Raw genomic sequence first — 15,529 nt, forward strand, 5'->3', positions numbered from 1 at the left:
TCCTAATAATGTCACTCACTATGTATCCGGTGACCTCAGATTCAGTTTCGAGAGCAATGACGGGATCCCACTGAAGCAAAAGCTGAGAGCCAATCAGATTCCACTCTACATTCTGAGGGGGCTGTCCAGGCGCTGAGGTTTGCGTGTGTGTGAAAGATATGGACAGAAGAAGAAAGAAAAGGTTCACAATGCACAATTCAATGACACAAACATGTTTGACAAGCTCATTAGTACCGTCAGCAGGGATAGTTATTTCAGTCCAAGTCCTTTGCTAACTTAAAACCGTTTCTCTCATAGACTGATTTGGAAACTGATTCATACCATGCTAATTAGATATAATTGATTTTGGTTTTAAGCCTTTACATTTTGATACTGTCTGCTGTTCAGCCCTTTGGGTCAATTTCTGCTGCTTTTAAATGATTTATAAATAAACATGACTTGACTTCATTTGACTCCTACAAAAATAGATGGTTGAAAACTCCTCCAGTTGGGAAAAAAAACATACCTTCAAGTCATGTCTCAGCAGTTCATGTGAATGGTTTCAACAACAACACTAAAGAAATTTACAAGCAATATGTAGGTCTGTCCAAAAGTTATAAGATCTATTTCACAGACAACTCACAGCGCAATTCAATCTACTGCTCGGTGCCTCAAGCAAAAATGTCTTTGACAACTTTAAAAGATTTGATGATCCTTATAAAAAACTCTGCTGAATGTTATGGGAGTTTATTCCTGCAGCAGAGTAAATAAAATAATAATAATAATTTAGAGAAGTTTTAAAAAAGGGGACCTATGCCCCTTTTCAAAGTCTTGATTTTGTTTTTGGTGTCTACTAGAATAGGTTTTCATGCTTGAATGTTCAAAAAACACCTTATTTTTCACATATTTTATATTGTTGTTGCACCTCTCTTCCCCTTCAGTCAGTAACACTCCATTTAGTTCCTGTATCTATGAAGCCCCTCCTTCAGAAAGCGCAATGTACTCTGGTTGGTTGGCTGGACTGGTGTATTGTGATTGGTCAACCGCTTCAAGCGTGTTTCGGAAATGTCACGCCCCTTTAGTATATGCCTTTGGTGGGAATTATTATATATTTACTTATATACTTAATAATTATATAAAGAATTGTGAGACATGTTTCAGGAAGAAAACGCAAGACTACATTCGTAGCCCGTTCTCATCCCAAGACGTCATCTAACTGACGCTTTTGACCATACATCAACATCCGACGTTTTAGGGCACCCTTTAATGTCAGTTAGATGACGCTATAACCCTAAACCTACCCGCATCATAGGCTAAAGGTAAAGCGTCAGTTAGATGACGCCATAGGATAGCGTCATCTAACTGATGTTAAAGGGTGCCCTAAAGCAAAGGGTCAAAAGCATCAGTTAGTTGACATCTTGGGATGAGAATGTGTTGATATTCGAGGCGTTTCAAGGAGTTTAGAATCAGTGTGCACTAACATAGAGAATAACTCCCTTTGGAGTGAACTCTGTAACTTTGCAGACCTTTTTCATACTCAAACAGCAACATTACACACTAGGAAAAGCGTAAAAAAGGCATAATAGGACCCCTTTAAAAAGAAATACATTCACAACTGTGAGTTATACTGTAAAGTCGCAGATCATTTATTATTTTGGTAACACTTTAGTTTAGGGTCAAATTCTCACTATTATGCTGCTTATTAGCATGCATGCTACTAGTGTTGTCACGGTACCAAAATTTCAGTATTCGGTACCAATACCAGTAAAAATTCACGGTTCTCGGTACCAATTTCGGTACCAAAGCTTAGTTTAAATTTACATATATTTAAGTGTTTATCACGGTTACAAGGATGGAAACTGTACATTTGTATTATAAACACTTTAGAAAAAAAATTGATAAAATGACCTAAAATAAACAATAGTATACACTAACACATTTTTTTAAAGTTGTTTGTAAAGTTCTAATCCGTTAACATTTATTTAATGCACAATGAATGAAGTGAACAAACATGAACAATCAAGTGTTTCTATTAAATAACATTTACAAACTTTAATTAATTTTGTAAAAATATATTGTTCACTCAATGTGTTGATGTGAAGTAGCTAATGTTGATAAATGGTATCTTATTGTAGCATTACCAAACTATAGGCTACAGGAGAAAAAACATGTTTTATTTGACTTGACTGTACTTTTATTTAATCTAAAACTGCATTCATATTTAATTTTGAAAAGGCTTTTTAAAACTGCTGAGTTATAAAGGCAAGAATACGCCTAGAACTGGCACTGACATTAAATGACATAAATAGGGATGCGTCGATACTAATACCAGTACTCTGGTGTCGGTTGGATACTACTGTGCTCATGTACTCGTAAAACTACCCCGAAAGCACTTTAGAGGCCGTTCACATATCGCGCGTGTTTTTTATTATATTTTTGCGCGTGCTTATTCTTTCCAAAGCGCTTGCTCTCACGCGGCGTCTGTCGTTGCTATGCAACGAGTTTTTATTATGAGCGCGCTTGCCTCGCGCCTATATTTGAAATTGCGAATTTGCATGTAATCGGCCTCTTATGGCAACGTGACATTAGAATAATCCAAAATATTTTAATATGTGGCTCTTTCCTTCGTGTCAACAAGTGGATTCAGAGAGAGAGAGAGCCATATCAGCGTTATGAAGAGGACTGTGCACCTTTCAGACAGCGCGTCTAGAACTGGATTAACCTGGTATTCGGTACCTAGAAAAGCTGGTACCGTAACATTTTTTTTTTTAGTACCGACTTGGTACCGAAGTACCGAGTTTTTTGACAACACTACATGCTACTATGATATTGGCTCTTTTATTAGTTCTTATAAAGCACATATTAGCCTGTTCTGCATGACCAGAGTCTACATCATTTAATTCCACTACCTAAACTTAACTGTTACGACCCACGAATTAGTCTAGGGGTTCGGGAGTCCAACATTTAAATGTGACATTAAAGAGGAACATATATAAGCCATGGTTTGTACAAAAGATCCAAGAACCCAACTTACTGTGCAAAAATTCAACACCTTAGATAGATAGATAGATAGATAGATAGATAGATAGATAGATAGATAGATAGATAGATAGATAGATAGATAGATAGATTTTCAGTAAGATAGGTTGATTATCACAGAGAGAAAAAGATAGACGTGGACGGCGCCAATGAAAAAAACAAAACCAAACGAAGTCTAGCTGTTAAATAACCTCTAATCCTAACTAAGAAAATAAAGAAGAAAACAACAATATAATAACAATAATATACCAATTAATAACTATTATTAAGCAGTAATTAGGAGTTTATTGAGGTAAAAGTTGTAGATAATAGTGAGAAATAGATCCTGAACTGAAGTGTGACTATTTTTATTCTGAGATCGATCGATCGATCAGGCTTACACATCTTACATTCGACAAATAATATTTTACAATTATCAAGTAAAGTCAAAGTAAAAAATAGACTCACGTGGTTTTTTGGTGGTAACATTGACGGGTACGGACTGGGGGCCAGTTCCTGCAGTGTTGAAGGCACACACCGCCAAATAATACTGAGTGTTCCCCTGTAGGCCGCTGACATTCACTGCTGTGTAGTTTCCAGTGATCCGCACTTTACCCACTGTATCCGGCTTGGTGTCATCTTCCCAGTACACCACCTGTTCGCCAGGACACACAACAAGGGCATTTTATATATCCTTGACTATGTTTTTACATGTAAATAGCTCTCTGCCAATACAATTACTCACTCTTGCAACCCACTGTGACCCTAAGCATTGCAGATTTCTCAAAAAGCGCTACTATGCAGACAAGAGTTTTAGGCATGTTCGTTAATATGTTAACTGGGTTTAAAATATCAGGATAATATACAAAGTATTTTTTTGTTTAAATCTGCTGCCAAAGAAGGTGAGACATGATATGCACAAAATGCATTACAGTCATTACACTTGGTATGAGATTTCTGATGATTCTTTCAACATGACACGGTTTTACGAGATTTCACCATATTTGACTTCACTATTCACTTCATTCAGCTTATCATTTGTGTCTTTTTTTGCCGCTTTCAAGCTTGAGAACATACCTCTGGCTATCTGGTAATATGATATTTTAGTAAAATTGTATGGACATTCCCTTAAGGATATGAAATTTCAATTAACTTTTAGCTGTGTGTGCTAGGTGAAAAACAATTAGAGAGCGGAAATGAAATAATCAATTATTAACCCCAGGTCCTATGTAATATCAATATTGAGGCATTAAGTATTTGATTATATAATAATGAGATCCAGCCAAGGGAGGAATATTTCTAAATTATTTATTTTCTACTTTTAGAAATGTTGTCCATACAGCAGGGCTGTGCGTCATTCAGGCTTGAATTGAGAATTCAGTTATTCGTTCCAAACTGAGACCGCAGACATGTTGCAGAACTTTAATTCAAAATTGAAAGGAAGTAGAAATAGACAAATTTGAAGAAGTCATGTGACTGTATTTTATATAACGGATGGCTTTCCCGGAATGGTTTACCTGTGTTGAATTACCTGTGTTGTAGTGTAAATTCTTATTTCAATTATTCCAAATTGAATTAAAATGCAGCTTCCTGTGGGTGTTACTGAATAGAATGAAGTCATGAATTGAAAAGAAGCATTAAATTAGAAAAATGCAAAATAGATTTCGTCTCAGACTTTTGGAGCTCAATGTTTGGTTTTGTGAAAGAGGAAATGCAGTGATGGTTTAAACAGGAATTTTCCATTTCAAATATTGCAGGTGCTTCAAAGGACCTTGAGCACAAATAAATGGTATATACGGCGTACAGCTCAGTTCCTTGATCCATGCTGCTTTGATTTGGTCTTTCAGTCCTTGCTAACCAAAGACGAGACAAAAATAAAACCTAGAAAGTTTTCTCCCCCCCCCCCCCAAACTAGAATCCAGTGACATGATAGTTCTATTCTTTCCAGACAATACGGCAGCTACCATGGCAACGTGGCTGTTTTGTGCCTCAGGGCAGGGGTGACAGAGATGGAGAGAGTGGCTTGTGTGAAAGCAAGGCACTCTTTGCATTCTTGAAAGGCCAGCGGAAAGCTTTCATCCAGCATCTGAGAGACGCAGACATTTAACAAAGCGCTGTCTATTAAGACTGGCATTCTCGATGTTTGAGGTGGCATGGGAGAGGTGAGAAGCACTTTTAATAATTGCTTGAGATCAGCATTGCATCATTACAGGAAAGCATGACATTTAACGTTACAGTGAACGGCAAGACAATTGAATCAAACCTCATATCCGAGAACTCTTTCAGGGGTGGCCGGAATCGGCTCCCAGGTTACTTCGATGTCGGCCGCCGACAGACTTTTTGCCGACACCCTCTCTGGCGATGCGCTCGGCACTGCGAAGGAACAGAGAAATGTTGAAGCTCTTATTCAAAAAGCTTTCCAAAGCCAGCGAGGTAAAATTGGATTAAGTCAGAGTCTCCCCGGTCTCACCTGAGAGAGGCCCTACTTCATTTTAATGGGAACTGTGACTGACAGAGAAGGAGACAATCTGCCGGGAAAATTCAATTAACACTCTAGCACATGAATCGGCCTGTAAGTGTCTAGCAGGATTTGTTGTAACCTATAGCAGCAATAACTAATATAAGGTTGTCATTCGCAGCTTGAACGAGGGAGGAGGGGTGAAAGCTGTCTCAATCAACTTATTCCATTATTCTCATTCAAGGTCACACCTGTATCTGCGAAGGGAGGGAAGCGAGAGTGTTTGAGAACGTGAAGGGACTATTGCCGAGTCGGAATGTGTTCCTAATATTTTAGCTCCCCAGGCCCACACAATGTATCGTTGACTGGCCTATTTTAATATTTACTGTTGATTAGGCCAGTATTGAAAACAGCTAACATTAGGGGTTAGACCATGAGGCTTGTACATAGGACTAGCAATACTGGCCATCACATTGTTATCAGTCATAAATATATAATTAAAAGGCCTTAAGTAACTACCAGTTGTTTTTATCACTTTAAATCTGTAAAAAAAAAATAAGGTTAAGAACGTTATTCTATGCACATGTTTGTGTGTTGATGTACATATATCCAGATACCTTCTTCTGCGGAGAACACTGTTGCGATAGTGCTGAAAGGTCCTTCCCCGCGGTTGTTGAACGCTCCCACTTTGACATTGAACGGCGAGAATGGTGGAATGGTGTCATTGCGGAAAACGTAGCGGGTGACGCTGAGTGCCGAGATCACGGCGCGGGTCCAAGTGACCATGCCCACTGGCCGGAAAGCAATGATATAACCAAAGCCCTCTCCGTTCTGCAACTCTTCTGGAACAGGCTTAAAGTGGAACACAAAACTATAGTGATATTAAAACAAATTGAGGTCAACACACCAACTGACCCACATGACAACAGGGCTTTATTAGCACTTTGTTTAAAAAAACGCTTTCTTTCTCAATTGTCTTTTTTTTTTATTATTATTCTTATGCATGCAAGTTTCATAACCTCATAGAGAGACATTATGTAACATTTATAGGACTTAACTCAACTAAAAATATGGTTAAAAAAAACAATACTTTGTGCACAATGCTATTTAAAAGTTTGGGGTTGGTAAGATTTGTAATGGTTTTGAAAGTCTTTTATTTTCACCACGGCTACATCTTGTTAATTAAAATATCTGTTTTCAAGTTCAATACATTAAAATGTCATTTATTCCAGTGAATTTTCAGCATCACTCATGTCTTCAGTGTCACATGATCCTTTTAAAATAATTATATTATGCTGATTTTCTGCTCAAGATAACATTTCTTATTATAAACTGTGTTGAAAACGTAATATCTTTGTGGAAACTGTGATGCATTTGTTTAGGATTATTTGTTAAATAGAAAACTCAAAAGAACATTCATTTTTTTAACATTAAAGTATTAGTCACTTTTGATCAGTTTAATGCATCATTGCTGAATAAAAGTATTAAAAACATTATTTCTTTAAAAAAAATATATTTCTGAACTTTTGAAAGGTACTTAATCTAACTGTTGTTGAATAAGCAGCATTTCAAATGTATTTTACTGTAATTATTACTCCATAGCTAAAATAGTTGTTGTGCCACTCCACTCCCTGTTTAACCAAGTTACAGAATAGTGCAAAAATGTGTATTTAGACATTAGTTGTATTCAGGTTAGCTTAAACACACTAAATAACTGCTATAGTTCACAAAAGGCTTTGTTAGTCAAATGCAGCAGCAAATTTCTGCAGAATTTTATAGCTAAATAATTTCAGATTTTTCCCTTGCTAAACCCTAACTTCTTCCATTGTGCATCTGAGCAGAATCAAGCCCATTTGTGAGTGAAATAAACTTCAAAGAAACTCTCTGGTCCTGAGTTGACTTTCATTTGGAGAAGTAGTAAAGTCTGGAGTCCAGAGGGCAGGGCTACAATGATCATAAAACAGCTACATTTCATTCTAGACAATTAAGCACCGGCATTTAGCCCAGGCTGGCCGAGGTAGCAGTAAAATCTGACAAATGACTTACCTCCCATGTTATCACTAATTCCGATTTGGTACCTCCTCCGCCTCCAACATCAGTGGGAGCCGTGTCAGGGACTGCAGGCAAAAACCCAAAGAAGATTAAAAAGCTGTCGGCAGAGCTCTGATTGGAATTTTTCATTGCAAGTTTGAGCATTAAAAGTGTATTTAAATTTTCATCACATTAAGACTCCAAACTATCACTCTCACAGAGGTTCTAAACCACCCCCTTTAGAAATTTGTGAAGAACAGAATGCAAAGGTTTTGCATAGTGTTGCATGTAGAGTAAAAGTGATGGATGTGACTGGTGACAGGAGAATTGAGGATGTATGGTTTGCTCCAATGCTTTCAATTTTAGTGCCTGTCTGAACTAGAAAGAGATCCAGTGGAGTCTCACACTAGCATACTCACCAGCATCCTCTGTTCTGATCTTGGTAGACGGGGGACTGGGCTCTCCCATGCCGACACTGTTACTGGCCAGCACTCTGAACTCATATTCCACCCAGGCGTTTAAACCCACAACGGTTGCGGTCAAAGTATTCCCATTGATTACCTCAGGAACTGGAAAAGAAGAACAGTAAAATACAAAAGCAACTAACTTAAAACAAGTTCAAGTGTAAGCACTACAATTAAAACAGAAATAAAAACAATCATGCAATTTCTCAGAATTGCATGATATAAACTCCTAATTGCGTGTTATAAAGTCAGAATTGTGGGATATAAAGTCGCAGTTGCGTGTTATAAAATCAGAATTGCAAGATATAAACTTTCAATTCTCGCAATTGTGACTTTCATAAAAATGTATATTGAATCATATTGATTTATATCTCACAATTCTGACTTTATAACTGACAATTCCAAGTTTATATCATGCGATTCTTTTTTTTTACCTTTTTATTTTTATTCTGTAATAGAAAACAAATATACTAAAAACTAATTTTACATACATTGTAGGCTTTATATTTTTATAACTTTATATAATAAAATCATAATTCAGATTTTTCATTGAGATTTGTTTTTAAATGTATTTATTATTATTTCCTTGTGCTGATCACATGGATATTATTTCCATGCACAGACAAACACAATGGCATGTGTCTGGGATGGTCGATGTACCTGTGTCGACAGCTTGCCAGCCGACAGTAAAGGGAGTCCTGCCCTGGATGGCATATCCTATTATGGGACTTCCGTTGTCCTGGCCTGGGCTCCAGGACAGCTGGGCCGTGCTGTCTGTGACCTCCTCCACCACGACCAAGTGTGGGGGGCTGGGAGGACCTGACTCAATCACATAGCCCATAAGGAATTGAATTAATTAGGAGCATTTGATTATACTTCACACCTGCTCACATGTTACAGTACGTTTGACCCATGCACTGCGCATATTGATGACTTGGAAACTGCCTCACTCTGATTAGAAGACTATTGTTTAGGAGTGTGTGTTCGACATGGCAAGCTTTTGCTTGTGTATGCTTGCAAGGGCAACAAGTTGTGTGTAAGATTGTATATGCGCAACTAAATGATTCACATTTCTGCTCCAAATAACTCTCTGCCATTTACATTTTTTTTCTCTTCATTTGCACTGCATTCCGAGGCACGCCGTGCTGCTTAGCCGATGTGTAAATGAGCCAATTAAAGACATCCTCTATGATAAACAGCTCCTCTCCAAACACCTGGGACAGAACCGTGATGTGTAATGACCATGAATACCAATGTGACTCAAAAAAACGTAGCAGCAAAGACGAGACCCCGTAAAACATCCCAAGTGACACATTTAGCACTCTCTGAACTCTTGCTACATTAGCAGTGCCCTTTTATTGAAATACACACCTCGCAGGAAGCTCTTCACTGTGGAAGAAGGTATATTTTGTGTATGTAGACGTAAAGCGAAGACAATTTGTTCCTACCTTTAACAACTAATATTGCATCAGCAGACAAACTCTCGACGTCTGTATCAATAAGGCAAACGTATTTCCCACCATGATTAAGTTGGATGTTTCGAATCATAAGATCACCGGAAAAGCTCTGTTGGAAAAAGTGGAAACACAATATGAAGATTACTGTTTTAATAATTTAGCATGTTGTTACAGCACAAGACACCAAACCCTATCTAGTTTTATGATTCTATATGAAATTGGCATTAGATTTATGTAAAAAAAACAAAAACAAGATAATAATCAGATCTATTCCCACATACGCAAGTGGCCCCGCTCAAGGGTGCGTTTCCCGTACAACGACGTAGTTCACTGTTTCACTACCATAGTACGATGCATCGTTGGAAAAATCAACTAGCTAGTCACGACTGTTTCCCGAAACCCACTATCGCAATGTATCGTTCAACCATGTTGGTTTCGCACGCGGTGGAATAATAACTACTTTCAATGAAACTGTTTGAGATCCAATTAACGCTAGATTTCTGAGGACTATTTCTAATTGTTCTCAGTTGTTCTGCTTTATTACCAGACTCAATATTTGGCTCGTTCTTACATAGGAGAGTACGTTGGCACATGCGCACTCTTCAAACACGTTACTTCAAATCTTTTGAAAAACTAAAAGACGTAAATTACATTTGTATGTATTCTAAATGAAAGGCACCAGTTGTACTGAATGTCAGCTTGCTTATTTTGCTCAAGATAAGCATTTATTACCTCCAAATGTCATGCAATATAGAAACGATGCCTCTAACCACAGGTCGAGAGCTGTCGTTCAAACCACCCAACTTTGCGATGCTGTTTGCGAATGTCCGTTGGAACGATGGTTTCAGGAAACACCGACTCGTTAAACTATGCAGATAACGACGGAACTTGCGACCGTAGTTGGCTAACGATGTTTTCGGGAAACGCACCCCAGAATTGTAACTGTAACATAGTTGTTACTGTTTACACAGTCATCCAATAAACCAGATCTGTGTCACACACATATTTGGGACACAGAATTATTATAGCTTGAGTAACAAAAAAACAGGTTTAAACAACAATATTTGCTACCATTCTATCACCAAAATAAAGCCAGGTGCAATAATGTTCCCTGTCATGCTATCTGCAGATTTCTGCATACTTAGACACTCATCCATGCCTTTAAAATGGCTGCTGTGCTCTTGAGATATGTCTGGACCAAACAGCCTCGGTGACTAGCCTCAGGGATTCACTCAGATCCAACTCTCTCAGACACACAGGAGCTCAGTGAAACACACACACACTGTGGCTAATTGGTAAGATGATACTAATTATTCCGCAATTACATAAGCCTTGGCCAGGTAAATGAACAGAGAACATGCAGAGTGAGAGTGAATATTGTTCAGATAAGATAAATATTGTGCAGACTGGTACAGAGTTTTCTGATTGAATGCAGTTGTTTTGATAAACTAACATTATTAAAAAATCCAAATAAAAAATAAATAAATATTTTATTTATTTCCTATTAAGATGATGATAAAATTTATATATATATATATATATATATAACAATGTATCTCTGTGTTTCTCCCTGGCTTTTAAATAAAGTATGCCCAGAAGTTCATAAAAGCTAAATCCTACATATCACATTGGTATACCATCCCCAAACCACAGACCACAACTGTAATAGTACATACAAGTGTCTGATGCCCTCCATGCTCTCAAAACAGGACCAGTTTGACTGTGGTTTCCTCTAAATCAAGTTTAATTCCTATTAAAAAAAATGCCTTAAACTCAGTCAATATCACTAAGAGGGGCCATTTCAATGGTTCAATGGACTCCAAAATTTCAGGGACTGTGGAGCGGGTGATGTTTAATTATGGTAATGCACTCATCAGAGGCAGCTGAGACGGTAGGAGTAATCTTTGGGAGCAGAGAAAATGTGAATCCGTGAAAGCCATATCTCATTATAACCCTCATCTGCATATGTCAATGTCATTTGTAATTGCCCTTGAGAGAAGCCCATGTATGAACTTTACGCAGCCACCAACACATGACGATAATTGGTTGACCATTGGTTTGAATGGCCCGAATCAAGATCATGATAATGGGCCCAAGGGTGTGGGGGTGTGTATTTGTTTTTATTTTATTATAAAGAATATTAATATTTAATCATTTATTTGAGAATATTCTAAAAGTATTTTGAAAATAAATAATTTAAAGAACCATAATATAATATTCTATTTCAGCTCAATACAATTTAGGAAGTTACGATTTGCTTATAAAATGAACCATCTAAAGGCCCTCTCAGATAGGCTTTCAAGAATCTTAGGCTATGTTTCCATGGAAATGATCTGAAGAGAAAACGCAAAAGTGGCGTTGCGTTATCACTTTTTATTGTGTTTTTAGATGAGCGTTATGGGTGGGAAATCTGCATGCATATGGTGATGCAAAAGTGTGTAAAATTTGATGTAGTATGCACTCCAGACAGCTAGGTGGCAATGTGAAGCACTGCCACACAACAACACCAAGTCTGCACCAACCTCACTGTCTAGCAGACTTTTGCATTTTTACCCTTTAGGCCGTGTGTCCACCAAAGCGTTTTTAGCCAGCTGAAAACGCTAGACACTCTGCTAGACACTCGTGCTTTGGGCGCTTGGGGCGTTTTGGCAGCGCAGTGTTTTTTCCGTTGAGACGTTTCGTTGCTATGATACAGAATATCCGCAGCTGTAACTGATTTCGCAGATAATTTGTTTCATACTAAAAGTACATTTTTCATCCATTTTGTTCGGTTAGCTCTGTTGGTTGATGTCGTTGTACAGAAAGAATGTTGTGACAGTTGGTCAGTGTGGTTTAGTCCCGCCCCTCCTCCACTGTGATTGGACAGGTGGGTAAAAAATGACAGTGATGAGCACTGTGTTTTATCCAAAGTTGAACATTTTTCAACTCTCGGCGACCAGTAAAAAACGCTGGGCGCTCGGCGCGTCAGCGTGAAAAAAACGCTCATGGCGTTTAAAAAATGTGGCGCTCCCATTGAAAACAATTGAAAACATACGCCAGGCACTTGGAAAAACCAGGTTTTAAATCCTTGATTGTAAATGATCAAGAGCGGTTTATTATTCTGTTCAAACCCCAAGCCAACCAAGGAAAAATCTAAACTAAAACAGCTAAATGGGATGTGACAACACAAAGCATTTCTTATAAGGCAGGATTTTAATTCATTGGAGTCCTGCTGCATTAAGGAATTGTCTCCCCTGAGATGTAAAACGTCCTGTGAAACTGGAAGGGTAAGATGGGAACAAGACATTTAATTGATCTGGCCTCTTTCCCTGGTTGAGTTTGTAAAATACAGCTGTTTGGTATACATGTTGAATCATTCACATTCAATGAAGGTCAGCAACAGAATGACCCAGAACAAGAAGGCAAAATTCATCCCAGGAATGGGATGAATATCAAACTACAGACATAACAGCTGGTAAATCTCTTTGAGAGAGAGCATTCAAAGTCCAGATAGCTTGTTCCTGTCTAGCACAATGATTAGATTAAAACCCAGTTACAGTAGTCCAAGTGCTCGCGTTTGAGATTTATTCAATAAAATGAATTGCATTACATGCTGGGTTCTTTGGTTTGATTCAACTGATGAGCACAAAAAAAAAAAGCAATTTTTCATACAAATTATTTTTTTCTATCTCCGACGACACGAATTAAGATATTACGACACGTAATTTATTGTACAGATTTCTCATGACAAATTTCTTGTACTTCATTAAAAGGACCATATTCAACGGAGCCCCTAAAAGGACATGAGATGGGAGGAACACTTATTTGGCAATGTTTTCGCATCCAATCGCAAATGTTTCCGGTTTCCTGCGAAAAACGCAGACGCAAAGTGTCTCAGGGGGAACGCAAAAACATAGATATATTATTTTTCCTCCCATCTCATTTTTTTTTCCACCACCATCTCCCCTTATGGGCTCCGTATTATTCTACAAAATCGGAGCATATTTATTTTTTATACACTTGTGTTTACTGCAATGTAGTCATTCATTTTAGACTGCAGTTGCAGTCAAGTCTCCATAAATGATTTGTGAATGTTAGATTATGTCTACACAGTATCAAACCCTTTTTTTTTTTCAAAACAGCAAGAAAAATCCTGTTTTCCAAGATACGCTCCCTATAAATGTTTCATGTTTGGAGGTGTTGGTGTGGGATGAGGGTGCTGCTGAGGTTGCCATATTGCCCTAAAACCACAATACTCACCCCTCCCACTCGCTCGAAGTGGTTCACGTCTTGATGGAAATCGATGGGCTGACCGTTGAAGGCCCAGGAGAAGGCCACGTCCAAGGCTGGATCGGCAGTCACCTGGCAGAGAAGCACGATGCTCTCCCCCACAGTGATTTCAGTGCTGCTGGGGCCTTGGCTGATCCTCGTGGGCTCTGTTAGTTACAGTGCCAACACAGTCTGTCAGTTTAGCTCTGGGACACAAACTAATGCGAGAACTTCTTCTCTGACCAGACAAATAACAAGACAATCACTCCAAAAACCTAGCGAGCTGTCTCTGAAAGCATTGTAAGGCATCATTTTCCCAACCCAAAGGCTGTTCCAGAAGGCTGCAAAATTATTCTGCATTATGATACAAAAATCCACCGCAACAATTGAGACAAATGTTAATTATAACTACACTTATATTTCACTAAATAATGAAATGCTTCAATAAACAATATTTCAAGTCACATTTTAAACCCCAAATTGTATGCAAATAATACTCTAAAAAGTTCATTTATTCATAATACAAGGCTTGATTGGATGAGCCACATTTCAACTTAAAAAGTAAACAAAAGACTAAAATTATTACATTGAGGACATACATTTGCAAAAAAATAAAAATATTGCTAGTAACATATGATATAACATGCAATATGCATAAACATTTCATTTTTACAATTTAGAAATTAAAAAATGAGACACCAATGTTATTTAACATTCATTTAAATTAGGGCTGTCAAACGATTAATCGTGATTAATCGCATCCAATATAAAAGTTTGTGTTTACATAATATATGTGTGCATATATAATTATATATATATATATATACAAAATAATTATACACAGTGCACCCACATATATTATGTAAACACAAACTTTTATTTTGGATGCAATTAATCATTTGACAGCCCTAATTTAAATATTTGTGATTCTGTGATAAAACAAAAACTTTGCCTATATAATATATTAATTCAAATACTGTATGATTTGGGACATAAAAATGATCTGCATGACCCTATTGAGATTATTATTATTAATATGTATTAAACACATTGCTATTTTCCTGATGAGCAGAAGGCCATGCACTCGAGGCTGTGGGTTAGCAATTTTACCACAGCCGGCGGTGGTTTATTGCTGTAATAAATAATCATAATTTCTAGGTGCTATACTTAGATTTTTGGCTGCTGTCTTTCCATATGGGGACTATTAATTTGAGAAGAACATAAAGTGGATTTTAATAAGAGCCAAATGAATTGGCAGCATGTCTACTGTGAACAGAATACAGTTGGGTGAAGGCACTTTGTGAGGGAAAGGTCATTTTAATTAAATTACTTTACGGAGGTCAACTGCCGGCGCATGACAAAAACATAATGAGAGAAAAATACAAGGAAGAGAAGAAAGGAAAAACCCTGCAAAAGACGTATGGGCTCACACAGAGGTCTCAATGGTACATAGCTAATGAGTTTCTTCTGATTTGCCATGAAAATACTGCTGATTAAACCCGTAACCTATGTGAAGAACAAAAGCGAGGAATAACATTCATCCTATAGCGTAACGAGGCTATAACAATCCACATGGATAATGGCCACAGCAATTAAGGTTGACCTTAACAATGAGTAATTAGCGTAACATGGAATGAACTGTATGGAAGATTCAAGCAAGAGGGCATATGAACTAAACTAGAGAATACAATGTTAAACGTCCACAATGTAGGCGGCTAACTTAAAGGGCCAGTTCACGCAAAGAGAATATTTCTTTAACTCAACTTCATAGTTCAAAAGCTGTCAAACTGTATTTCTTCAGTGAACCACAAAATGAGAAAGCCCAAGTCCGTTCTTCATATTTTCTCCTTTTGTGTTCAAATCATACGAGTTCT

General features: G+C 37.6%; 1 protein-coding gene across 2 annotated transcripts in view; it reads right to left on the reverse strand.

The window, feature by feature from the left end:
* cntn3b (contactin 3b) overlaps positions 1-15,529 on the reverse strand; it is a 67,800-nt gene that overhangs the window by 7,666 nt on the left and 44,605 nt on the right. For both annotated transcript variants that reach the window (XR_016169543.1, XM_039648974.2), the window contains exons 13-21: positions 13,647-13,822; positions 9,399-9,516; positions 8,611-8,769; positions 7,906-8,055; positions 7,502-7,572; positions 6,073-6,307; positions 5,261-5,370; positions 3,466-3,652; positions 20-132 (exon numbers count right to left, since the gene is read on the reverse strand). Coding sequence is in view for 1 of the 2 variants with exons in the window: in XM_039648974.2 (XP_039504908.2) it covers positions 20-132; positions 3,466-3,652; positions 5,261-5,370; positions 6,073-6,307; positions 7,502-7,572; positions 7,906-8,055; positions 8,611-8,769; positions 9,399-9,516; positions 13,647-13,822 (1,319 nt within the window). In the remaining variant the exon portion in view is untranslated. The remainder of the gene's footprint in view (positions 1-19; positions 133-3,465; positions 3,653-5,260; positions 5,371-6,072; positions 6,308-7,501; positions 7,573-7,905; positions 8,056-8,610; positions 8,770-9,398; positions 9,517-13,646; positions 13,823-15,529) is intronic.

The sequence above is a fragment of the Pimephales promelas genome, chromosome 8 (assembly GCF_988280905.1).
Source record: "Pimephales promelas chromosome 8, fPimPro1.hap1.1, whole genome shotgun sequence".
Lineage (NCBI taxonomy): Eukaryota > Metazoa > Chordata > Actinopteri > Cypriniformes > Leuciscidae > Pimephales > Pimephales promelas.